We start from the raw sequence: 25,851 nt of genomic DNA, 5'->3' as shown, positions 1-25,851 counted from the left end.
AAAGATTGTGGTGGTACCATCGGTCCCAAATGGCTCTAGAAGCCTTTGAAGATTTATAGTTAATTACTACATTTATTTCTCATCGCATATCCAGTATAATCATTTTTTATGATCCTATAAGAAATCTTTGTTATTCTTACGGACTCCTACTTCCAATATCATAGTGTGCTTCTTGCAAAGAATTTACGATTTTGCTAAAATTTTCCCCTATTTGCCATTTGATGTTTCCCTTATTTCAAAACAATTTCGATATAAATGTCATTTTCATAAAAAACGTGAGAAAAGTGAAAATTCTGAAAAGATGAGATGGTTATGCACTTATTATTATAGTAGTTTCCAATAGAGCTGGCAGAATTACATTGGCCTTTGGGATTAGAATAGATTCTAACACTATGTGACAAACATAACAAGATAAAAAGGAAAGAGCATTTAGATTTATTAATTTGAACTATTTTTTATGAATGCTTTCCTATCTACTTGTTTACGATTTCATTCAAAATCATATAAAGACAATTGATGTTTGATAAAGTTATCAGTTTTTTTGGCACATTTGATAAAGTTATTTGTGCAAGTACTTTACTGCTAAAAAGAAATTGTCTCTTGTGCAGATCAGGGAGTCAATTTGGTCATGTCATAGTTGGCCTAAGTTGTGCCTAGTGAAATCACTACTATATGTTAAACCCATAAACTGATCAAGAGTGATTTTTCCAATCCTCAAGAGTCAATTGCAAGTCCAATTAAATATCATACTACTCTTTCCCTTTCAATTTATGTGGCGCAAATTGACCGATCATTAAGTTTAATAAAGACAAAAAGTCAGTTTGCAACTTGTGATTGTTATACTCCTTCAGTCTTACACGCCTCTTAAGAAATACGTAGAAGGTATTTTTGACCATTTTACCTTTATTTATATCTTAAAATATAATCTCTCTTCGTTAATATTTACTCTGTTAATATAATTTCTCTTCATTAATATTTACTCTGTTTATGCATCATCTTCTCATAACTGAAGTGGTTGTAGTTCTCAAGACCAATTACTACATGGGCCAATAGTCTTTCTTCGGAATTATCCAAACGGTATCGATCCTCCCATCCCCTTTGTTTTAGCAACTTATCTTAAGGTCTCCTTGTCAAGATAAGATGAAAGAAATAATTAACTTTATCTTGCACTTGTAAAATGACAATTAATTTTGAGACAACTATTTTTAAAATCACGACAAATAATTTTCATTAGATTTATGTGGTTGTAAAAGCATTTCATTATTCATTAATGTAAGGATAATGAGAAGTTTAAAATTTCTTTCCAAACAAGTATGGATGTAGTAATAACCAACCAAAGGGATGAAATTTAGGGTACTATGAATATTAAGATGCACTAAAATCTTAATTGTTGCGGTGTTCAGCCTGAATAATACTCATTTCAAGGAAATTTTCAAACATATCGGATGTAGCAATAACCACCCAAAGAGATGAAAGTTAGGGTGTACTATGAATATTAAGATGCACTGAAATCTTAATTATTGGATTGCTCAGCCGGAATAATAGTCATTTCAATGAAATTTTCAAACATGTACGGCTGTAATAATAACCACCTAACCACTCAAATACAAGAAATTTAGGACACTCTGAATATTAGGATGCACTGAAATCTTAACTTTTAGATTGCTAGTTTTAAACAGGCATGGATGTAGTAATAATCACCCAAAGGGATGAAATTTAGGATAATGTGAATATTATAGGATACACTGAAATTTTAACTTTTGATTTCCTCAGCCCGAATGATAGTCCTTTCATAGAAATTTCCAAACAGCTTTTTTTTGTCAATCTTTTTCCTTTTTAACAACTAACCAGTTAGAAGAGAGTTGGATCAATCAACAAGAAAAGAAATCCAGTGTTTCAGTCATATTATTTTCACGAAGGGTAACATACACCAGTGAATGTGCAATAAGTTGAGAGACAACGTTATCGTCAAGTTCAACGTCAAATGAAGAAACAAGAAAAAGAAAAGGAAGAGGAGGTGAAATTGAAAGGAAAAACTGTTGTTACAAGGAGATGTCACTTGACCATTAAAAAGTTGGAAAAAACACGGACACAATCCCTTTGAATGGGTGGCGCTTCAAATTACATAACGAAGTTAAAGTAAAAATAGATGGGGGGAAGATCACAGAAGACAGTTTTTCCCCCTTTATCATAGACAAATTTTATGTGGTTCAGGCGAAAAGCTTCTCTTTGTTCTCTAAAGAACATGCGATAATATCTCAGCCTGCCTCTCCCTTTCTTGTGTAGATTTCATTAGGTTTCTCAAACTGTATAATGCTGCTGGATCGTTTCGATATCCAGACCTTTCAGCTTCACCACTGATTCAACATGACCCTTGAGTGTGTGGAGCTCACGAAGCCTACAACATAGAGAATAGAATGTCCATATTATAATTTTGTACAAAAAGTCAAAAGGGCAGGAGAGTTAGTAGAATGCCTAGGAAAGTTAATAGTACCTGGCCATCTCTGCTCTCCTCTTTGCTTGTTCAGCAATTTCAGACAGTTCCCGGTAGCTGTTCTTTTCGTTGAAGAGATTTGAGGCTTCTGGTGGTTGAAGTCCATGTAAAGTTCTCTGAGCGAGTGCCCATTGAGCTTCTCTCTCTTCTTTTCCGTAGTCTTTCTTGGTGGTGAAAGCAGTCTGTTGTTAGGCCAAGTGGTTAGTTAGTGTTCAAGGAAACAACTGAATATAAAGAAGAGGAGTTGATGTGGAGAGTAAAGTATACCTTGTTATCAAGCAAGTTATTCCAAGCCTTTCCACTTAAGATGTAGCGGATGGCGAATTTCATTATGTCAAGTGGGAAGTAGGTAACAATGCTGTAAATCCAGATGACACCAGCCCATCCCCAGCCACATCCTTTCACTTTTGCAAAACCCCAGTTGGCATATACAGCAATTAAAGTGGCAACCTGGACAATTCATTCACAAGTTTTAGTTACTAGCTTTCAGAACTAGACAATACATATCTATTTGGGGTTTTAACCAATGATCTAATATTAGTGGAAGTAGTCCAACACTTACCAGCTGGGCGATCATGAAAGCAACCATCAACAGAGCTCCTGGGCGTTCAATAAAGGACCAGCTGCGCGAACGGGTCACGAAAATCAAAGCCTGGCTGATAATACTGACTTGTAGGTACAGAGCAGACATCATTTCGTCATCGCTTTGCCTTAGAGACTTCACACCGAATTTGTCCTATAATGGAACAACACCAACCGAAATGGTCATACAAAATATTTGAAGTAAAAGAATCATAATATGCATCAAGATACTGTTTTAGTCCTTACCGAGAAGAATTCAGTGTCATGCATGGCCCAAAAGAAAACAACGGTCATCAATGCTTGGTAACCTCCAAGAACAATACCAGTTGCAAAGATTTCATTCAACTTCCAGCTATCAGGCATTGGAGATGGTTTCACTCTATCCTTTGAGATTGTCATAATGGTTCCTGGACCAAGAAAAGTGTGTTAGTCCCTGGCAAACGAGGTACAATGTGATTGCAAGATTTTGTGATCCGTATAAATGACATTACCGTCGTTCAGGATGGCAATGATCAAAACCATGAATGCAGAGAAATCGTACTTCCATATCAGAGCAATAAGCATGAAACCAAACTGCAAAGAGGAAAACACAAGCAAATAAACTCAAACTTCAAATAATTAATGAGTTATTGGCTTTATCACATTTAATTTTCACTTGGGACATACCACAATACGAATGGTGATGGAAACTGCATATATCTGTCAAAGCAAAAGTTGAACAAAATTAATGGGGTTTTTTATAAGAAAATGTAGGGGTGTCAACTGGAATATATAATATGTAAGATTGACTAACTGTGTAATTCTTCATCCTCTGGAAAATAGCTCTACTTGTCAACACAGCACTGATGATAACACTTAGACCTGGTTCAGTGAGCACGATATCAGAAGCGCCTCTTGCTGCATCAGTAGCATCTGCAACAGCAATACCAATATCTGCCTTCTTCAAAGCAGGAGCATCATTCACACCATCACCAGTCATTCCCACAATGTGTTTTCTCTCTTGCAACTTTTTCACGATCTCATATTTGTGCTCTGTACAACAACAAAAGAAAATGGTCATCATCTAGACTAAGGTTTGGTAGTTGTAAATACTTCCATTAGAAAATAAGATAAATCGACACTCACCAGGAAATACTCCAGCAAATCCATCTGCCTTCTCGATCAACTCTTCTACAGGAAGTGAAGCAATGCTAGAATCCTTGTCTTGACCAAGTAAAGATGCTGATGGGTACATGTTTGTTCCCATTCCAAGCCTACGCCCAGTCTCCTTGCCAATAGCCAATTGATCCCCAGTGATCATCTTAACATTTACACCAAGGTTAAGAGCTCTACGGATGGTCTCAGCACTATCATGCCTGGGAGGATCAAAGAGGGGTAGCAGTCCAACAAATTCCCATCGCCCTCCAGGGCTCTCTTTTGATTTCTCTGGCACTTCCTGCAAACAAGTTAAACAACGATGAGACATCAAAGCATCCATGCCAGGCCTAAATCCAAATTTCGTATTACAAACCTGTCTAGCGACAGCCAATGACCTCAACCCACGCTCGGCATATTTATCAATCATTGCATGAACCTTTCTCTTGACATCTTCCTTACAGTTACATAGGTCCAAAATCTGGTGCAAAGTGTAATATCAGTAACAAGTGTATTATACAGGAAGCCGTGTAACTGAAACTGAAAACCTATGTACCTGCTCAGGAGCTCCCTTGCTGGCACGATGCCAGTTACCATTGCTGTCAATGTATGTTAAAGCAGTTCTCTTGTCCACTGGGTTGAAGGGCAAGAAATGCACCTCCCTGATACCGGCTCGTGCCTCTTTTGGATCGGCAAGCATGCCAACCATGCAAGCATCAATTGCATCCTGATTTTCAACTCTGGAGGCCCTTGCGGCAAGGAGGAGCACGTACTCTTTATCTACTCCCTTTGCAAACACCTCGACCAAGGTTTTGTCGACACTCAACTTGTTAAGAGTCAAGGTACCTGTCTTATCACTGCACAGCACATCCATTCCGGCCATTTCTTCAATAGCAGTCATCCTCTTGGTGATGGCACCCTGCTGGGAGAGCCTATGGGATCCAATAGCCATAGTGACTGACAACACAGTTGGCATAGCAATGGGAATGCCTCCAATAAGGAGCACCAAGAGATTGTCAATTCCATCCCTGTACTTCCTGTGCTGAATTGGGTACATGACAATAATCTCAATCAGCATACCAACAGCAATAGAACAGATACAGAAGTTTCCGATGGCAGTCAGCACTTGCTGGAAATGCCCGACATTGTTGGTGCTGTCGACAAGGTGTGCTGCCTTTCCGAAGAAAGTGTGCACTCCAGTGGCAATAACTACAGCATCAAGTTCACCTTGTTTACAGGTTGATCCAGAGAAAACTTCATCTCCAGGATTCTTTGTGACAGGAAGAGATTCTCCAGTAAGGGCAGATTGATCAATCTTTAAAGGATCGCCTTCAAGAAGACGAGCATCAGCAGGAACGATGTCACCCAATTTGACACTTATAATATCTCCTGGCACCAGAATAGCGGCTTCCTGTTCACTCCAGCGCCCATCTCTAAGCACCTTGGTTTTGGGAGCAAGTCCAGCCATAAGAGCTGCAGCAGCATTTCCAGCATTGTTTTCTTCAATAAAACTGATAGTTGAATTGATCACCAGCAAGCAAACAATACCAACGAAATCTTGCCAATCTGGGGGCTTTCCATCTCCATTAGCCAGTGCAATTGCCATGATAGCGGCAGCTTCCATGACCCATGAGAGAGGATTCCACATAAACCCGAGGAACTTAAGAAATTTGCTTTCCTTTTTCTCTTCCAACTTGTTTGGTCCAAAGATTTGAAGCCTGTTGGCTCCTTCGTCCGAACTCAGACCCTCTCGGCTACATTTCAGCTGTTCAAACACTTCCTCAATGGGGATTTTCTCCTGCAATTTCAACAAGATAAAACAGCAAAGTTAGCCTACTCATTCATCTTCAAATTGCTTTTACACCACAATTACTAGTCCAGATTTTTAGTTCAATCCATAAAATGAAAAAGGCCACATATGTCATAATTATTTCTGTGTTGACCAACTTGAGCTATGCAGCTTCATGCTTAGTATTGTCAGTTAAGCTGAATTAACGTAGAGTTGTCTAAAACGCATCCATGAAAATTATTGAAACTCATGTACTTGAAGTGATCAAGTCCTATTTCATGATGTAATATTAACTAATTTTGATAGAATTTAAGAGCATAACTGGCATTCCCTAGCTCAATAAATTTTTTGAATTCTTATTCCATCCAGATTTTAGTGTTTGATGTTCCAAAAAAAAAGAAGTCAAATGTTCTATCTTTATATTTATAAAATATAGGAAAAAGAAGTGTAAATGAAAACAAAAAGTCACGGGTCTAATCACTTCCAGAAAAGACTATACACATAAGCAACACCATTATCATCATTAATCCTAACAACACAATGTCATTTGTTAAAGTGGGTATTGATAATATATTACTCCTATTGTGTAGATTCAATGGTTCATAATTATTTTATTGATGTAAGGATCCTTTTCTATACCTATAATTCACATGAATAAACAAAAAAATGTCATATGGATGTGTGAGTCATTCGAGTTGACTTTCCACTATGTAGGTCCCTTAAATAAATGGACCCCACAAAGTGGAGTTTCCAACCCTGAGACAATGGCCTTGAAATTGACAACCAATCAAAATGAAGTGATAAGACTCAGCGCGCTGTCCCACATGGAGCATCTTCGCGTGTAGTTCACGCGCTAGCATATGGACCCACAACTGTTGTCTACGCCTACTATGATGGGGCTATCTTTGAAATTTTGACCAAATTGAAGGGTAATATATTTAATATTGCTTAATTTAATAGAAACTAATTGAGAATTTCAAGAAAGGGTGTCAGTAGTCAATAGTCAGAGCCATTATTTAAGGACAAAGGTTCACAAAAAATGGAAATATGTGAAAAAAGAAATATCGGAATAAGTCAGAGCCGTTAATAAGGTGGAAATTCTCAAATCACAACTATCCATACATATCAAGTGCAGTGGTACCACGGAAAAAGTACAAAAGAAATTCCCTTCCGATATTAATTAGACAGAAACTTTACTAAAAGACATGATTTTAACCTGTAAACTACATTTAGTAAATCCCCTCCCTCAAAAAAAAAAAAAAAAATACGAAACACATTTAATTTACACAGATGAAAATATCACATATTTCCCAAAAATATTGTCCTCTTTTGACTTGACACAAAGTTTAAGAAATAAAGGAGGACTTTTGAAATGTGTGGTTCAAAACAAGCCTTAGATATTTATATGGCCGTAAATCATCTCATAAAGTTAAATTGTTTCTAAATATAGAAAGGAAACAATCATTTTGGAACAGACTAAAAAGAAAAAGAAGATAATCTTTTCGAGATAGAAGGAGTAATTTTTTTTTTACTCTGCCTGAATTTTAACCCAAAATTTCCCTAGTCTATTTCAATTTTGTTGATAGATATTCCACACCCTCAGTGCCATAAAACAATATTCCTTTTTCATACCTCATATTTTTCAATTATAGATTTTAAGTTTGGACACATAAATTAAGAAATTCACTTACTTCTAAAATTAAGAGGGGATATGACTAAAATGCCCTTAGTTATGATTTTTTTTTCTTTTGTACATCGAATTAATAATATGTCAAGGGGGAAATTTGAAGAAAAAAAAGAACTAATACTTTATGCTTTTGTGAAACATCAATTATTTTGGACTAGTTTTAGAGAGGCTAAAATATCAATTAGCTTGGACCGAAGGAGTATTAAAATTCATTTTTCCTTTTGCTTGCAAAAGTGTTCCACTAACAGAGATGATAATGAATGGTCAGCATACTGTGAGGAAAAAGAGACCGTAGAATCGGATGCTCAAAAATTATTCTACTTTGTTGGGTATAAAAAACGAATCAGATTTCTTCTATTGGGGATATAAGGGTAATTATCTATTTATTACTACTTCTTGTGTATATTTCTGTCTTTATCGTGCTATGACAGATCATGCTATAACCAACAAACACGTGAAAGAAGATTGAAGGAATAACAATCTTTTTGTGAACACAATTAATAAAGAGGAAAAAGGCAAAACTTTAACAATCTTCTCGCTAACCGTTAGATATTTATATATATCTTTTTGGCTTTTTCTTTAAGAGCATGTGAACATGTATGTCATAACTTAAGAAACAATTATGATGACAGATCTTGTATAACCCACATAATTTTTAATTCAACTATATATATATATATATATATATATATATATATATATATATATATATACAATCTTGGCAAATTCAGAATGAAACAAATTTGATCTTATAAAGAAATAGGCATAAAAACAAGAGCAAAAACTTTCAGGCCAAAAAGTAGTTCTATAATAAGTGACTGACATAAACCAAAATATTCGATAATTAGCATTATTTGATTTGGACACTACCATTATTGAAAATAACACAGTGGTACATACACATGCAAACATATGCACACATGTATGATCTATATACATCTAATGCATAGATCCATACACGGTTGGAGTTAGGGGACAAAAGGGTGAAAATTACGTCATATATACAAAATTAAAATTATATTTTATTTATATATTTTCTTCATCTCAAATCATTTGTCATGTTTTGTTTTTTGACGGTCAAATTATGTGAGCTTTGATTAATATTTTAAAATATATCTTTTCATCATACTGATAAGAAGTATTGCAACTTGTAATACTTTTCACGTAGTTTTTAAATATGTAAATTATAATTTTGAAATAATGAGTTGATATAATCTAATTTATCAAAGATTTAATCAAATCAACTCCCATAAAGTGAAACATGAAAACTAAGATGTATAGTAAATAGAGTATTGAATTCTGGTGTATATATTTTTTATATTTTGAATTGAACCAGTAAAACTAAGGCTTTGCAACCGACACACATGTGAGAGTGTGTCTACACATATGACAAATTCTATTCTGTAGATACAAATAGATACATACACAAAAGACAGACACTTTTATTCTATATGTATACACTGGAAATTTATTTAGAGAATATATATAAAATCAATGGACGAGTTCCAAATTTTTTGAAAAGAACAAAGTAAAAAAGTTTAGCAAGCCAGTAAAAATAAAATAGTTACTTCAGTTAAACTCTTGTTTGCTTGAAAAGTAAAACAAGCATGCTATACTGGAAAACAAAGCCTCTCATTTATCATCGCATTCAATTTCTACTTATATTTAAAATAAAAGGGAAAAAACGGCAAAAGGATAGAAAATCAAAATTCGAGATTTCCTCAAATTTCATTTCCTTTTACATGGAGGATTGAGATCTCTAGCAAATATTTATAACCAAATTGAATAAAATATGCAAAAAAAACAAAGAAAATAGCCCTTCTATCCCAATTTATGTGATACAACTTTATGTAAATTAAAGATTATATGTCCAAATTCACGGTCAAAATCAAGAAGTTTGATTCATAAAATCCGAATTGTATCACATAAATTGAGATATATGGTGTAATAAACAAACAAAGAATACACCCTCTATCCCAATTTATGTGATGCACCTTTTTATTTAGTTTCTAAATGTGTAAATTATTTTTAAAAAAAATCTAAAGATTGTATGTCCGAATTCAACTGTCGAAATCTGTACATTATCGGATAAATTGAGAAAGATGGACTAAAATAATAAGCGGAAAGACGAAGAAACAAAAGTCTCACCAGATCAACAGTTTCATTTTTTATTTCTTCAAGGCTGATAGCTTTAGCCATCTTTGCTCCACAGGAAAATCAAAACCACGAAAAACAACACACAAAATCACACAAAAAAAAAAACGATTGATTTTTTACTCAGTAATCATAGAATGGGTTGCTGTTTTTTTCTAAGAGACCCCAAAATGAGATTTGGGGTGATAGAAACGGCGATAGGGCTATAATAACAGAGGTTTAATATTTAGCCTCTGTGCTGTTGTATTGTTTGAGAAATGAGAGGTATGAGGGGTCCTTTATATACTGGACAGTCAAGCAGTGTAAACACACACCCAGCTATGCCTAATTAGTAATTGCCTTGACGATGATATAATACTGCCCCCACAACTTGCCGAATTGCTTTCTCTGACTTTTTTATTTTATTTATTTTCCTAATTTAAAGATAGACATTATTATTCCCATAAGATTCAATATGGAGGTGGTCGGGGCGGGGGTGCGTGGAGGGAGGTAAAAAAAAAAAAGACTTATCGTTGAATTAAATGAGTATTTCTATTTAGTAAAGTATTGTCTCAGTTTTCAATTAAATTAGGTTTCTTTTAAAATTATTGGGCTGACATCTGGCTAGGGTCATTTGCACTTTTGATCCTATTTTGTGCTTGTCTTTAATTTTTGGCTCCCAATTCAACAAATAATAACAATATATTCAATGTAATTCCACAAGTGGATTTGGGGAGGGTAAAATGTTCGTAGACCTTACTCCTACTTTTTCTAGGGTAGAGAGATTTGTTTCCGAAAGACTCCGACTAGAAAAAAGACATCAAAATGACAAGATACAAGATTTATGTAACGAAAGATAGGAATACACATCAAATCATAGAAAACTACGTGATAATTAAACAATACAACTAAAAGGAAAAGATGAGTGGCGGAGGCTCCCCCCCCCCCCCCCCCCCCGGGCCCTTCCACACAGGGTGTGACAATACACAACTACCTACTAACTTTCTATCATAATCCTTGACCTCTATACTTTTCTATCTAATGTCATGTCCTCAGTCAGTTGAAGCTTTGTCATGTCATGTCTAATCATTTCTAATGACTTCCCTCAGTTCTTCTTCAGCCTACCTCTACCTCTCATACCCCTATTACGACCAACCTTTCACACCTCCCCAGTGGTGCATCCTCGTACCTCCTCTTTACATGCTCGAACCATCTCAGTCGTGCTTCCCTCATCTTGTCCTCTACTGATGTCACTCACACCTTTCCTCGTATAACGTCGTTCCTAATCATATCTCTCCTAGTATGTCCAGACATCCATCTAAGCATCCACATCTTTGCTACCTTTGTATTCATAGCACTCCGCCCCATACATCAAAGTGGATCGAACCACCACTTTATAGAACTTACCTTTAAGCATAGGCGACACATTCTTATTGCACAATACCCTAGAAGCGAATCTCCACTTCGCATTATTTGCCTCTCAATGTAAATAATTTTTTTACTGGGCGTAACTTTATATTTTCGCATTATAATATCCGACAAGTTATTCCCATGTCCTTATAATTTATGTCCCGCTAGACCACCTGTCAATGATCAATTTTATGAAAAAAAAAATAATTTGTAATTTTGCAAGTTTAACTATATTATATGAGATTCTAACTTTGTCTAACTAACTGAAAGTAAGGTCTGAAACGATCACGAAGGTTAATCGAACAAAAGGCTTCTAATCCAGCCCAACAATCAACAATTTAAAATTTTAGCCAATTGTTTCACCGTTAAGTACAATTTTGAACAAAAACTATTTTAGAATTTTGATAAAGGAAATTCTTTAATATTAAAAAATACCTAAAGCGTCTAATTGGGAAATGTTGGGGTTATATAAGATATCAACAACTTTGCCTAATATTTATTCTAAACAAGAAATAGACAAAATTTTGATGTTGTGACAAGTAGATCTTCTATTAGAATAAAAGGAAAGAAATCCACTTGTAAGTATTTCACTTTAATTGGAAACATCTAAAATTACCTCATATCATAAATCAATTGACGTTCGATTTCATTCTTTACAAATTGATCGCATTAACTACCGAAAATTTACAAATGACGCTAAGCTAGCGTTTGACGATGGATTTTAGATCAAATTTTGAAAATTTATTTTCACATACTTGTTTGGCCATAAACTTTGATCTGATTTGAAAATTTATCCTTAAAATATTTTTCAAGTTTCAAAATTGGTTGCGAGAAATTTTACTTCCACTCACAAAACTTCAATTTTTTTTCTCAAGTAAAATGCATATCCAAGCACAAATTCAAGTTTCAAAAATCACAACTTAAAAAACTCCGATTTTCAAATTTCAACTTCAAAATCTATGGCCAAACGAGACAAAAATAACAACAACAATATACCAGTGAAATCTCACAAAGTGGGGTCTGGGAAAGGTAGGTGTACGCAGATCTTACCCCTACCTTGGGAGTTAGAGAGGTTGTTATCGGTAAACCCTAGGCACAAGAACAAGCAATTCAAAACAGTATAAAAAGACATGACAAATACTATAGAAAACAGGATAAAACTGACTGAACAAAAAGAAGCCGTAATTATCACAAAATAATATGATAATCGAAATACAAGCAACAATAAATATTAACCGAAATCGAAAAACAATGAGATTTTTTAAAATACTCTTTTTCTTGTTTTTCCTTAATAAATTGTGAATGTGAATCTTCCATCGTGTAATTTATTAATTCGTTTTATTTCTTTTTCTTACCTATGATTTGTCTGTCATTAGCATTGGGGTGCCAACCAGTTCCATTCCTCTCAAACGCCGTCCAATTTGGATTGTTAGCGTGGTTGGCCCCACATAATAAAACCACTTAGTTTAACTGACTAAAATGCCCCTACGGATTCTTTACTCAACCTGTTTGCGTTATTTATGGCTGACTGACTGTTAACTTTGTCCAAGAATTGCATCATTTGGGGGCACATATTCAGGGAGTTATGTTAGCTTTATTATTCTTTTCCTTTTTGTTTTCTTTCCAATTATAATTTAATTCCAATTTAGTATTTACCATCTGTATTACGGCAGAAGCAAGTAGTAGCAATAATATAGTAATTTACTTTTTGTTTTCTGTCTTCTTTGAGGATAATTTAATTTCCTTTGCAGTTAAAGCTGAACCCAAAATCACATATTATTAGGTTTTCGTGTCTTTCCGTGGAAACATCCGTTAGAGACAAGATGAGATGGATAAAATTTCTTCTTGAATAATAAGATATTTTGAATTCGAGTTATGACTATTGTTTACCCCGAATATGGATAATCAATTAAATTTGTGAGTGAGGTATATGATATGTAGTTGTGCCTTAATCTATTTGATAGAAAAAGAAATGTATAAGTATGCTATGGAGAAGCAATCGATAATCAGAGGTTTGCTATAGATTTATATGTCTACTAATATAAGTATCGCTTGATTGAATAAATTCAAGAGATGAGCACAATAACTTTGGACCGAAAATCAAATATTTGGGAGAGAGAGAGAGAGAGTTTATATATTTTTTGCTATTACAAGAGTTATTGATATGAGGAAGCCAACCCCTCAAAAGTGGGCAATGACCCTTATTTATAGTGTTGCCTCGTGGGCTTCATACAACAAGAGAAACTAAGAAATAAAGAAAAACTCTGAAATGGATTAGGTTGGGTTAGGTTGGCCGTACGGTCTGACACCCGTACGATTGACAGTTGAACATGGCAGGACGCTATCAACGCATGGCAATTGCGTAACGGATCTCCCGGACCAACGGCTACGACCAAACGGACCAACGGCCACGACCAAACGGAGGAACGACCACGACCAAACGGAGGAACGGCCACGATCAAACGGAGGAACGGCCACGATCAGCTCGGCTATGAAGAAACCGGACCAAATGAAGATCTTCCCTCTCTTTGGTCAAAACACTCCTCCGGTCCAAAAAGAAAGCCTTCGTGCATGTCCTCGTTTCTTTCTTCCCTCGGTCACCGGTCTCACCGGTCCAGCAGATACCCGATTTTTACCGTATACAGATAGTCCCCACACTTTCCGGACCGAAGTTTTATCGGAGTAACGGGAAGTGGATTAGTCAAGAAATCGGCGACTTCGTTTGTCCGTTGTTTTCTTCTCATTTTGGCGGGAACAGTTGCGTCACGTCCCTCTGTCATCGGCCACAAGTCTCATCCTGGATGGTCAGCTCTGACAACCGCCGTAACGCATGTCGCTTCATGTCGTTTCTCATTAATTATGGGACACGTGGCATCCCCCGGTTGGCTGGGGTTTGTAACCGCCCCGTTTTCATGCCTATATAGCGCCCCTTACTTCCTCATTTGAACACTTTCACCTCTTCCAACTTACTTCTCCTCTGCTTTCATTTCTTCACTTGTTATCTTTCAATTCACATTTAGTTCTCATTTCTTGTTGATTCGCTGCTCATAGTACGTAAAAAAGGGAACGATTGCCAACTTCTCCACATTAACCATTTTTGTTGAGTAGGCTACTGCTTCTTCCTCTTATTTTCTGCCATTTTTGAATTTTCTATCTGTTCTCTTATTCCCCCTTTTAACTTCTCCTTCGACTTTTGCCTAATCTTTCTTCGTAATCTCCAAATGTCTGCTAACACTGAAACCATTTCCCATGATATTCCCTCGGTTTCGTCTCAAGGAACCGATCAACCTTCTCCACCTAAGGCAAAAACCACCTTCGAGCCCACTGCCTCGGACATTATACCGGCCAAACCAAATTTCAACAAAGATTTTGAGGTTGAAAAACCTTCCTCGGTGTCTGACAGAGGGTATGATGTGAGACGGTACCCCTCATCCATTACCGAGGATAAACTCGACCTAGTCCAGGCTGATTGTGGGTGGAACACCCGTTCAGTTCAAGTTTTTGCCCCCGGGCCAAGTAAATCAGTCACTGACCATCGGGAAGGTTTTTTATATGTTTATACTTACCCTTTCACTCTCAAGCTCGACCCCCCGGTTGATCTGGTCATCTTAGACATGTGCCGGACCTACAACGTAACCTTGGCACAGATTGGCCCGATCGTTTGGAGGGTCGTGGCTTGCCTCTGACTGTTGGCCAATAATGCCGGGAAGGAGCTCACGCTGGCCCACTTGATACGCTTATATTCCCCGAGGTTTTTCTGGGCTGGCGTAATAAAACTCGCAAAGCGTAGCCGGAATCCACTTTTCTCAAAAATGGACGAAGACAGAGACAGGGGCTGGTTGGAGCGATATGTCCGGGTGCGGACCTCAGACATTGTCCCGGACAACTACATGCCTTTTCCGGAAAGGTGGAACAACAAGCGTAAGTCTGAATTCTTTTAATAATTGCTTTTGTACGCTTTGCCGAACTTCAGTTCCACTTTCCCATTACTTTTCTTCTTATTTCCATTAGCCGTGGGTTGGATTCCTCCGGTCGTCTGGAATCTCAACGAATGGGTTACTGCTCTCCTCAGCTAACATGTTCACGACGATCGGACGTGGGGTCATCTGTCCCGTGGCCGATGGATCGCCCAGAACCACGGTAATACTTCTCTTCTATCCGTACCCATTGCATCCTCTATCTTTCAGTAACACCTTCGATTTTCAAGCTTACCTAAGGGCTTGGTGGATCCGAGGCCAGAATCAGTAGCAAAACCAGCAACGTCGGCACCCGAGTTTGATTCGGCGGGTGCCTCTCGTATCCTTGCTGCCGCTGCCAAGAGAAAAAGGCCCTCCGACAAAGGGCAGAAGTCGAAGAAGAGGGCGAGGAGCGTTACTCGGACCTTACGGGACGAAACAGAGCCCGATATTATTGTTCGGAGAGTCGGCGCTGTCCCCTCCGTGGCTTCGATCCCGGAGGAGGCTGTCACCGTTTCACCGCTTCCATCGGTCGGGGAAGTGCCTTCAGCTCCAGCGTTATACACAGGTTTGGAAGAAATTCATTGTCCGCTTCCTATAAGGTCGGTTGAATTCATCGATATTTCAGGTGATGTCTCGCCCGAAGAAACCCCTTTGCAAAGGACGAGGAGATCCGAGGGGGCTCCTGCCGAGGCCGGTCAAAGGACTGAGTCGGTCCCCGAGACGGAAGTCCCCAGGGATGTTGGTCTGCTGCCGGATCATGAGACTGCCGCAACTTCGGAGATCCCTACTTTCGCCGAAGCTGCTGAAGTCCATCCGGATTCTCCAATTCATCCCCTAAGGTCAGATGAGTTCGAAGATATGTTCTCGGACACTCCTCCAGCAATCGGTAAAGCTGTAGGTTTTGGACATCTTCCGATCCCTCGAGCCACGAGGGCGGCTAGTCGAACCACCGATTCTGGTGCCAGAGATAGCCTGGTGCGCACCTTTCCGGCCCCAAGTGTGGAACCGAGGAGGACGAGGTCGGCTATGATCACCGTTCCCGAGGATTGCAGCTTTCTTTCTCGACCGGTGGGTGTGGCAAGCTACCTGAGGCCCCTGGTCTCGGACTCAGACAAGCGAAAGATGAACGGGGTCCCTTGGAAATGCCTCATTAACGAGGGTATGCACGTGGGCAATCAGGTAAACCTATCAGCCGTCTTTGCATAATTTCATTGAGAATTTCAGTCTCGTTTGCTCAAGCTTTTAACTTGCTTCATTTGCAGAGTGTGGTGCTCGTCAACGAGGCTTTCGTTCATGCCCAGCAAGAGGTGGACGATCTCAAGGGCCAGTTGGACGCTCAAAGCCGAGAGACTGAGAAATATCAGTACATTCTCCGGGTGAAGGAGGATGAGCTGAACCAAGCTGTTATTCTTTCCAACCTCCGACCCGAGCTTGATGCGACAAAGGCCGAGAATCATCAATTGAAGGGTGAGCTGGCCGAGATGGTCGAATATAACCGGCGTCTTGAAGCGGACAAGATCGGCCTTAGCCGAGACAACACTGATTTATCCTCAAGGCTCGGTGAGCTCGAAACCACCGTCGCTCAACTCCGGGAGGAGCTGGACTCTGTCAAGTCCAATACTACGAGCATGGCCGAGAGGCATTGGCTGCTCGAATCTGAAAGTGCCCGGTATAAAGAGCGTATGAGGGTGTTTGAGGAGAAAGCGGAGAAGAGGGCCCAGATATGCGCTGATCTAAGAGCCGAGCTCGAAGAGACGGCTGATGCTAATGACACTCTTATGGCCGAGCTCGAGTCAGCCACCCAAATGCAAAATGTCCTCGGAGAGGCTCGGGATGTTCTGGCGGCAAAGTTAGCCCAGGCCGAGGCCGATTTGGAAGAGGCTCTGAAGAGTGTGGAGGCCGCCGAGGCTCATGCTACTATTGCTGCTGAATATGAAAAATGGAAGTCTCGGAGGATCACCCTTGAACAAGCCGAGCATGGTTTTATGGATCTTCCGGCCCTGATTCTTGAGGCTAAAAGAGTCGAGGAAGAGGCTAAGGGTGCCCTCGGGGATGACTCCGATGACTCTGAGGGGACAGTGTCCGAACCCTCCGGATCCATCCATACCGGATAGATTAGGGCCTGTACTTAGCTTTTTTATTTTTTGCCTTTGTAGGAGTCTCCGATGTAAAATCCTTCGTATAAATAGAACATGTATTTTCCTTGATTCTTTGCTTGGATGTTTGTTATGGATTCCGCCCGAATTGTCGGTCCCTTTTAAGGGGTTATTATTTCTGATTGTGCCTAAATGTCGGCTTTTCTCTTTGTCCGGGAATTTTATTTAGTTTTTGCCCGTGGGACTTATCTTATGTTTTGTGAATTCGGACATCTCTGAATCATGCCGGGCATTTTTAGGGCCGGTATTTCTCGGCCACCCGAATCTCAGCCTTAGCTGAATTTTGATGTAAAAGTCCCCATTCGTGGGATTAATGATTTCGGCTTGGATCACTATGACCTTACTGCCTTTGTCGAATTTCGACTGTTGTGCCCGGTATCGGGTATATGAATGATGTAGTGCCGAAACACGACGGTAATCATCGAGGTAAAGAGCTTTAACAGGAAGACATCCGAGATATCGTTATCCAAACTTTCAATAATTTTTGCATTGCAAGTGTTTGTTTACATGAGAATGAACGTTTTCCTCCTGCCTTTGTCGTAGCAAATACTTAATGGACACGATTCATTCTGATCGTTTGGTCCTTACATCGGAACCTAATGCAGAAGGTCCGGTTCTTGGTTTTGCCGTAGAAAATATTGCGTGGACACGATTCATTCTGATCGTTTGGTCCTTACATCGGAACCTGATATTTTTAGGTCCGATTTTTTTTTGTTGAGCTCCTCCGATTTCCGCTAACCGGGGTAAACTATGAAGTGGGTATTATAGTCCCCTAGCGCTGATCCGAGCTGCAAGATCGGGTGAGTGCTATTAAGTCCCCACTCGTAGGGTGTGACCCTGAGTATCCAGACATTTGTCCTTTATCCCCGTCGAGTAACACGTTGTACTCGTTGCCTCATTAAAAACCTTGTCGGAAAACCCATTTTGGGACAAAATCGTACTAAGGAAAAGAGTGCAACACGTGTTTTCAGATCTAGATTCTTTTCTTTAGCCGGTACTCGACTTCCTGCAAAAAGGAGAGGTCAAATAGAAAAACATGGGGAGTCCATACCTTAGCAGTAGTATCTCTTCAGATGGGCCACATTCCAGTTGTTGCGCAACCGCTGCCCGTCCATGGATTCCAATTGGTACGATCCTTTACCCGTTACCTCGGTTATCTTATACGGTCCTTTCCAGTTTGGACCCAGTTTTCCTTCGTTGGGATTCTTGGTGTTCAAGGTAACTTTTCGAAGCACCAAGTCCCCAACTTGGAAATGACGAAAATTGGCTCTCCGATTGTAGTACCTTTCCACTCTCTGTTTCTGGGCCGCAATACGGACCAACGCGTTTTCGCGAAGTTCATCCGTGAGGTCGAGTTTTATGGCCATGGCCTCCTTGTTTGACTCCCCGGTCGTATATCTGAACCGGAGAGTCGGTTCGCCAACTTCTACAGGGATAAGGGCTTCAGCCCCGTAGACCAACGAGAAAGGAGTTTCTCCCGTGCTCGATTTCGATGTGGTTCTGTAAGCCCACAACACCTCCGGTAATATTTCCCTCCAGTGATGTTTTGACGCTTCAAGTCTTTTTCTCAGATTTTGGATTATTGTCTTGTTCGCGGATTCCGCCTGTCCGTTCGCACACGGGTGATATGGAGTTGATACAATTTTCTTAATCTTCAACCCTTCGAGGAAATCGTTGACTTTGCCGCCCACGAACGGAGGATCATTATCACAAGTTATCTCGGCAGGGATGCCGAAACGACAGATAATGTGATCCCATATGAAGTCAATGACTTCCTTTTCTCTGATTTTCTCAAAGGCCTGCGCTTCAACCCATTTGGAGAAATAATCAGTCATAAACAAAATAAAACGGGCTTTACCTGGCGCCCATAGTAATGCACCGATAATGTCCATTCCCCACTTCATGAAAGGCCAGGGTGACACCACCGAATGCAGCAACTCCCCGGGCTGATGAATCATCGGAGCATGTCTTTGACACCCGTCACATTTCCGGATAAAATTCTTTGAGTCTTCCTCCATCCGGCTCGAATAATAACCGGCCCTGATAATCTTTCGGACCAGAGCATCAGCACTGGAATGATTGCCGCATGTTCTTTCGTGCACCTCCCTCATCACATACTCCGTTTCTCCGGGACCCAAACATTTGGCCAGGGGCCTGAAGAAAGACCGTCGATACAATTGGTCGTCTATCAAGCAAAAACGCGCAGCTTTGGTCCTTAATGACCGTGATTCTTTCGGGTCATTCGGGAGCTTCCCATCACGCAAGTAGTCGATGTATTTGATGCGCCAATCCCAAGTTAAACCCATTGTGTTTATTTCGGCATGCCCGTTTTCTATCGCCGTGTTCAATAAGTGCACCGTAGTCTCGGGGTTGATTTCTTCCCCTTCGACCGAAGATCCCAAATTCGCCAATGCATCGGCTTCGCTGTTCTGCTCCCTCGGTATATGCTATATGGTCCATTCTTTAAACCGATGTAGTATCACTTGGACTTTTTCCAGATACCTCTGCATCTGTTCGTCCTTGACCTCGAAGACGCCGTTTACCTGGTTTACGACCAAGAGCGAATCGCACTTTGCCTCGATTATTTCTGTCACGACCCAACCCCGTAGGCCATGACCAGTGCCCGATCTGGGCACTCAAACGCATTCTAGTATATGGCAGAAGCCGACAAGGCTTTATTTCAAATTTATGTAATTTTTAGAAAAATTTCGGCAGAGTTTCCTTTGTTTTACGGACTATCCCATATATCCTGCATGCAGAAAATACCAACAAAGGCCACACAGGGCCAACAAAACAACATCTAAATATATGCGGACCGGCCGCCGCGGCGAATGGGATCGCCCAAACACAACATAAGCACCCAACTGTACAGAAAGATCCCGACCCACAACATGTCCACAGACCTCTAACAAACCGACAGAATCATATGACGGGACAGGGCCTCGCCGTACCCATGAACGAGAATATACATATATAGAAGTGACAGACTATACCAAAAGATGGCTCTGAATAAAAGAGCGCCCCAAGAATAGCAGAATGAGATCCTAAGCAGACGGATCAGCAAACCTGTCATCGGTACCTGCGCGGCATGAAAACGCAGCCCCCGAAGAAAGGGGGTCAGTACGAAATATGTACTGAATATGTAAAGCCTGAGCTGCAGAAACAAAATCATAACTGGTGCAGAACATACAGAAAGTAAACGGAAAATCCAAAGTATCAGATACATGTTTCCAAAACATGCAGAGTGTGTACAGAACATATGTCATATCAAATCCGGCCCCTGCCAAGGGACTCGACAGACAGAACGTGGCCACCCTCCCGACGCTGGTGCCACAACACAGAAGAATCAGAATAGGGGCATAACCCCGTAACATAATATGTCATATCAGATGGCCATAGTAAATCATATCAGAACAAACGTACATGGCACAACATACTCCACAAACCCATGTACGCATATACCTGCCCCCTCACATCGAGGCACGGCGAACAATGCAGGGGATTACGCTTGACAACATATCCTGGCCCGGGCTCAGTGTGGGAAACATTGGGGTATCCACGAATAGAGTCGTGAGAAACTAATGCAAGTAAAATATCATAAATGTTTCCATAGACTCGATGAGGCATATCAAAGACAAACCGATCCGATGAAGTCGGAAGGAATCATAGTAAATGAGTTTCGAGTATCAAAACAATTTATCAGACTTAATGGAATATTTAAAACCATATTATTTAGGTAATTAGAAGGGTAGTCGAAACGTTTCTTTCAAAAAATCGTTCAAAAAGGGGACTTTAGTACATTAAGGGCAAAACCGGGAATAGCGGGCCCACCTCGGAACAAGCAAGGCGGTGGGCTCAAATTACGCCCTTTAAGCTTATGGGGTCACCTATAAAGGTTCTACGGACATTCTATAGCTTTTCAAGGAGTTTAGAGAAAGTTTGCATAATTTCAGGAAAAACATATCAAAATGGTTCAATTCTACTGAAGGAAAAACTGAGATTTTCTCTTACGGATTCCGATGGCCAAGAAGGTCTTTTGAGGCCCGAATCCGATCCTAAAACACTTAGACATGCCAAAAGAAGGATCGGGGTAGCTCTACATACCTTTCAAGCTCCTTACGCCTTTCTAAACTCACTTCCCGTTTCGTCAAAAATCTGCAAATGGTCAAGTTTACCAATTGTAAGTTATAGATGCTACAAATTCAATTCAACTCTTATTTGTCTACCGAAATTTCGGCAGCACTTCCCCTATACATATAGCACCCCCGAGAACTTAACTCGGCTTACAATCATCAACAACAACCCAAGCAACAACATCAACATCAACAACAAACATTAGAAACACAATATGGCAACACTAGTTCTACTTGCCGACATAATGTCATAACCTTTACTTTAACCTTAACTTTCAAACTATTCTCAACAATTTCACATTCATTATCAATCTAGATTACCACAACATAGTTTAAAAGCATTTCATATCGTTTTCCACAAGATATTCATACGATGTACATAATATACAAACTTTCCGCCAAAGTCATAACGCATTCGAAACTTCTAATCTTCGACTTACGTATTCATAACATGATTCCATCTTCCAAATTCATCAATACCCGTCATAATTTGCAACCTAATAACTTCATTTTCATAATGTCACAAAATCATACTTAAACGACATAAGTTTTCTACATTCCATTTCAAAGCAAACTCATATCGTTTTACTTTCATTTACATTGCAAGAATCACAATAACACAATTAACACACTAGACGAACTTAATCCATTTCCATTCCACACACCCCATACCACACGGCCAAACACCCCACTACCAACTACTATCCAATTCATTCAATTTTCATTTCCAAGATGCATTTCACCCCATCCACAACTAGAATATGATATAAATTCAACACCTTACAATTTTACACATACATATATATACACGGCCACATGCCTATATACATATCCACTCGGTAAACTTCTATTTTTCCGCACAATCAACTCATTCTCACATACTACAACACAAACAAAACTTCATAACACAATAAAAAGGAATGAATCCTTACCTTTTTCTCTAGTCTACTTAGCTTGAACTAGTGATCAAATTGAGGAACCAAGTGCTTCTTCCTCCAAGACAACTACACCAAGTTGAAGAGGCTACCCAAATTAGTAGGAAAACCACAAAATATGAATTTTTGAAGCAAGATTTTTGTGGCTTAATTTTGCACTCCAAACCCGAAACCCTCTTCTCTTTCTCCTCTCTTGTTTTGTTTTTCTTGTCTTCTAAGTTTTTCTTGAACTTTCAATGTATATAATAGCCCCTTAATTAAATTGTCACATGGTTGCCATGTGACTTGGGTTTGGGCCAAGTATGTTGGCCGGCCACCCCATTTGAGTTGGGCCCAAATTTTTCTTTCAATTATTTGGGCCCAATGGATTATAATTCCCGTTTTGTAATTCCCGAAACTAATTTTCGAAATCCCAAATTTGCCCTTAGCGTTCCTCGACACTTCCATATTAATATTCTTTCATAACAACTCAAGGGTTACATAAATTCAATTATGACCTTATTTCATACAAGTCCAAATTATTTCCAATTTTCCAAAGGTGTGAAAACACGGGATATAACAATTTCGGCCCCCATACTCCGGGCTAACTCCAAACCTGCAATCATATCCTTATACTCGGCTTCATTGTTAGTCAATTTAACAGTTCTAATGGATTGTCGAACGGCATCCCCGGCCGGGGTTCTAAGGACGATTCCTAGTCTGGAACCTTTAAGGTTCGAGGCCCCGTCCGTATGTAGCGACCAAATACCCGAGGCTTTCTCCGAGGTTAGCAGAAGTTCTTTCTCGACCTCGGGGACCATAGCTGGGGTGAAATCTGCCACAAAATCGGCCAAGATCTGGGACTTGATGGCCGTTCGAGTTTTGTATTTGATATGATTTCCGCTAATTTCTACGACCCATTTAGTTAATCTACCCGATAATTCCGGTTTGTGCATGATGTTTTTTAGGGGGTAAGTAGTCACTACACATATCGGATGGCATTGAAAGTAGGGCTTGAGCTTTCTAGAAGCGTTTATCAATGCTAATGGCAATTTTTCCAAGTGGGGATAACGGGTCTCCGCATCCCCCAAAGTCCTACTTACATAATAGATAGGGAATTACGTACCTGATTCTTCTCAGACCAAAACACCACTTACCGCTATCTCGGAGACAGCAAGGTAGAGAAAGAGCTGCTCGTCCACCTTTGGTGTGTGCAACAGCGGTTGGCTGGACAAGTATCTCTTTAATTCTTGTAAAGCTCTTTAGCACTCTGGTGTCCAAACGAAGTCGTTCTTCTTCCTTAGTAAGGGGAAGAAACGATGACTCTTGTCCGAGGACCTCGATATGAAGTGACTCAACGCCGCTATCCTTCCGGTGAGCCTCTGTAATCCTTTGACGTTATTCACCACCTCAATATCCTCGATGGCCTTGATCTTGTCCGGGTTGATTTCGATCCCCCGGTTTGACACCATGAAACCCAAAAATTTGCCGGACCGGACCCCGAAGGCACATTTTTCCGGGTTGAGCTTCATGTTATACTTGCAGAGCACATCGAAGGTTTCCTGCAAATGTTTTAAATGGTCCTCTGTTTCTAGGGACTTTACCACCTTGTCGTCAATATAAACTTCTATTGTTTTCCCTATTTGTTCTTCGAACATCCCATTAACTAGGCGTTGGTAAGTTGCACCAGCATGTTTTAATCCAAAAGGCATGACATTATAACAGTAAGTCCCATATCGGGTAATGAAGGATGTTTTCTCTTGATTCTTCGGGTGCATCCGAATTTGGTTATACTCGGAGTAGGTATCGAGAAAACTTAACATCTCATTCCCGGCCGTCGTATCGATCATTCTATCGATGTGAGGCAACAGAAATGAATCCTTCGGGCATGCTTTGTTTAAATCCTTGTAATCAACACACATTCGAAGTTTATTACCTTTCTTCGGCACCACCACCACGTTAGCTAGCCAGTCTGGGTACTTTATCTCCTGGATAAAGCCTACTTTCAAAAGCTTTGTTACCTTGTCTTTTACGAAGGCGTGTTTTGCTTCCGCCATGGGCCTTCTCTTCTGCTTCACCGGGGGAAACTTCCCATCTAAGCTGAGCTTGTGAGTTGTTACTTCCGGTGGTATACCTGTCATATCTATATGGGACCACGCGAACCAATCTGCATTAGCTCAAAGAAATTCAATTAACTTGTTCCTGAGCTCCGAGGTTAACCCCGTGCCCAGGTATACCTTTCTGTCCGGTAGGTATTCGAAGAAGATGATCTGCTCCAGCTCCTCTACTGTTGACTTGGTCGCATCCGAGTCATCCGGCATGACGAATGACCTAGGTACATCAAAATCGTCCTCTTCATACCCCAGGTCCAACCCCGTGTGTTTTGATTGCTATTTGGCATCCGGTCCTCCGGTTGGATCTTCTTCCTTGTGATCCGATTGTTTGGGCTGAGGAATCGCCTCCTCGACCGCGAACATCTCCCTTGCAGCGGGTTGTTCACCTCGGATGGTTTTTATCCCCTCCGGGGTTGGGAATTTCAACAGCTGATGCAATGTTGAGGGCACGGCCCTCATGCTATGTACCCAAGGTCTACCCAGCAGTGCATTATACTTCATGTCCCCTTTGATTACATAGAGCACCGTTTGCTGGATTGTGCCATCGATGTTCACCGGCAATGAGATCTCCCCCTTTGTGGTTTCGCTCGCCATGTTGAACCCACTGAGCACCCGGGCTGTCGGTACGATCTGATCGAGCAACCCTAGCTATTCGACCACTCTCCACCGGATGATGTTGGCCGAGCTACCTGGGTCAATCAAAATACGTTTAACCTGAGTTTTAAAGATAAGCACAGAAATTACCAATGCATCATTATGCGGTTGAACGATGCCTTCTGAATCATCGTTGCTGAAAGAGGTAGAACCCTTGGATAAATAATCCCGGCTGCGCTTCTCGTGAACAACAGAAACCTTGTCCCGTTTCATCACCGGCCCTCGAGGGGCATCGGTACTCCCTACTATCATGTTTATTATATACTGGGGTTCTACTGGCTCGGCCCTTTTGTGAGACCCCTTTCCTTGTAGTGACTTTTGGCTCGCTCACTCAGCAATTCTCGGAGATGACCATTCTTTAGTAACAGGGCTACCTCCTCCCTTAGCTGGCGACAATCCTCGGTTCTGTGACCATGGGTTCCATGGTATTCACACACCATGCTCGGGTCCCGTTGGCCCAGATCCGACCTTAGAGGTCTTGGCCATCTTACATCCGGGATACGGCCAATAGCCGAGACGAGGCCTGAGGTGCTGACGTTGAAGTTGTACTCCGATATCTTCGGCAAATCCTTGTTGCCGGCAGAGCTTCCGGCATCGCTCCTGAATGAGAGACCCCGACTGTTCGACGGGAGCTCGACCCGTTTATCACCCTAATCGGAGAAATGGCTCGGGCCAACCCTAGATTTCTCCGA

At 40.4% G+C, this 25,851-nt stretch overlaps 1 protein-coding gene across 1 annotated transcript; it reads right to left on the bottom strand.

Moving 5' to 3' along the window:
* Positions 1 to 2,002: 2,002 nt before the first annotated feature.
* Positions 2,003 to 10,110, bottom strand: LOC132603366 (plasma membrane ATPase 4). Its single transcript, XM_060316393.1, has 12 exons — positions 9,835 to 10,110; positions 4,767 to 6,008; positions 4,587 to 4,691; positions 4,202 to 4,511; positions 3,870 to 4,108; positions 3,743 to 3,775; positions 3,568 to 3,649; positions 3,323 to 3,483; positions 3,057 to 3,230; positions 2,762 to 2,944; positions 2,495 to 2,676; positions 2,003 to 2,398 (listed from the first exon to the last, which is right to left on the bottom strand). The coding sequence occupies exons 1-12, from the start codon at positions 9,883 to 9,885 to the stop codon at positions 2,302 to 2,304; spliced, it is 2,859 nt and encodes a 952-aa protein (XP_060172376.1). The 5' UTR covers positions 9,886 to 10,110; the 3' UTR covers positions 2,003 to 2,301.
* Between the last annotated feature and the right edge of the window lie 15,741 nt (positions 10,111 to 25,851).

Source organism: Lycium barbarum, chromosome 7 (genome assembly GCF_019175385.1).
Source record: "Lycium barbarum isolate Lr01 chromosome 7, ASM1917538v2, whole genome shotgun sequence".
Classification (NCBI taxonomy): domain Eukaryota; kingdom Viridiplantae; phylum Streptophyta; class Magnoliopsida; order Solanales; family Solanaceae; genus Lycium; species Lycium barbarum.
This window is presented reverse-complemented; position numbering and strand designations above follow the sequence as displayed.

Excerpts from the sequence above, each read along its gene's own strand:
- LOC132603366 (XM_060316393.1), bottom strand. The coding sequence starts at position 9,885 with ATGGCTAAAGCTATCAGCCTTGAAGAAATAAAAAATGAAACTGTTGAT. Across the intron at positions 3,650-3,742 it reads CCATCACCATTCGTATTGTG|TTTGGTTTCATGCTTATTGC; the intron begins GTATGTCCCAAG and ends TCCTCTTTGCAG. Across the intron at positions 2,945-3,056 it reads CTTTCATGATCGCCCAGCTG|GTTGCCACTTTAATTGCTGT; the intron begins GTAAGTGTTGGA and ends TGAATTGTCCAG.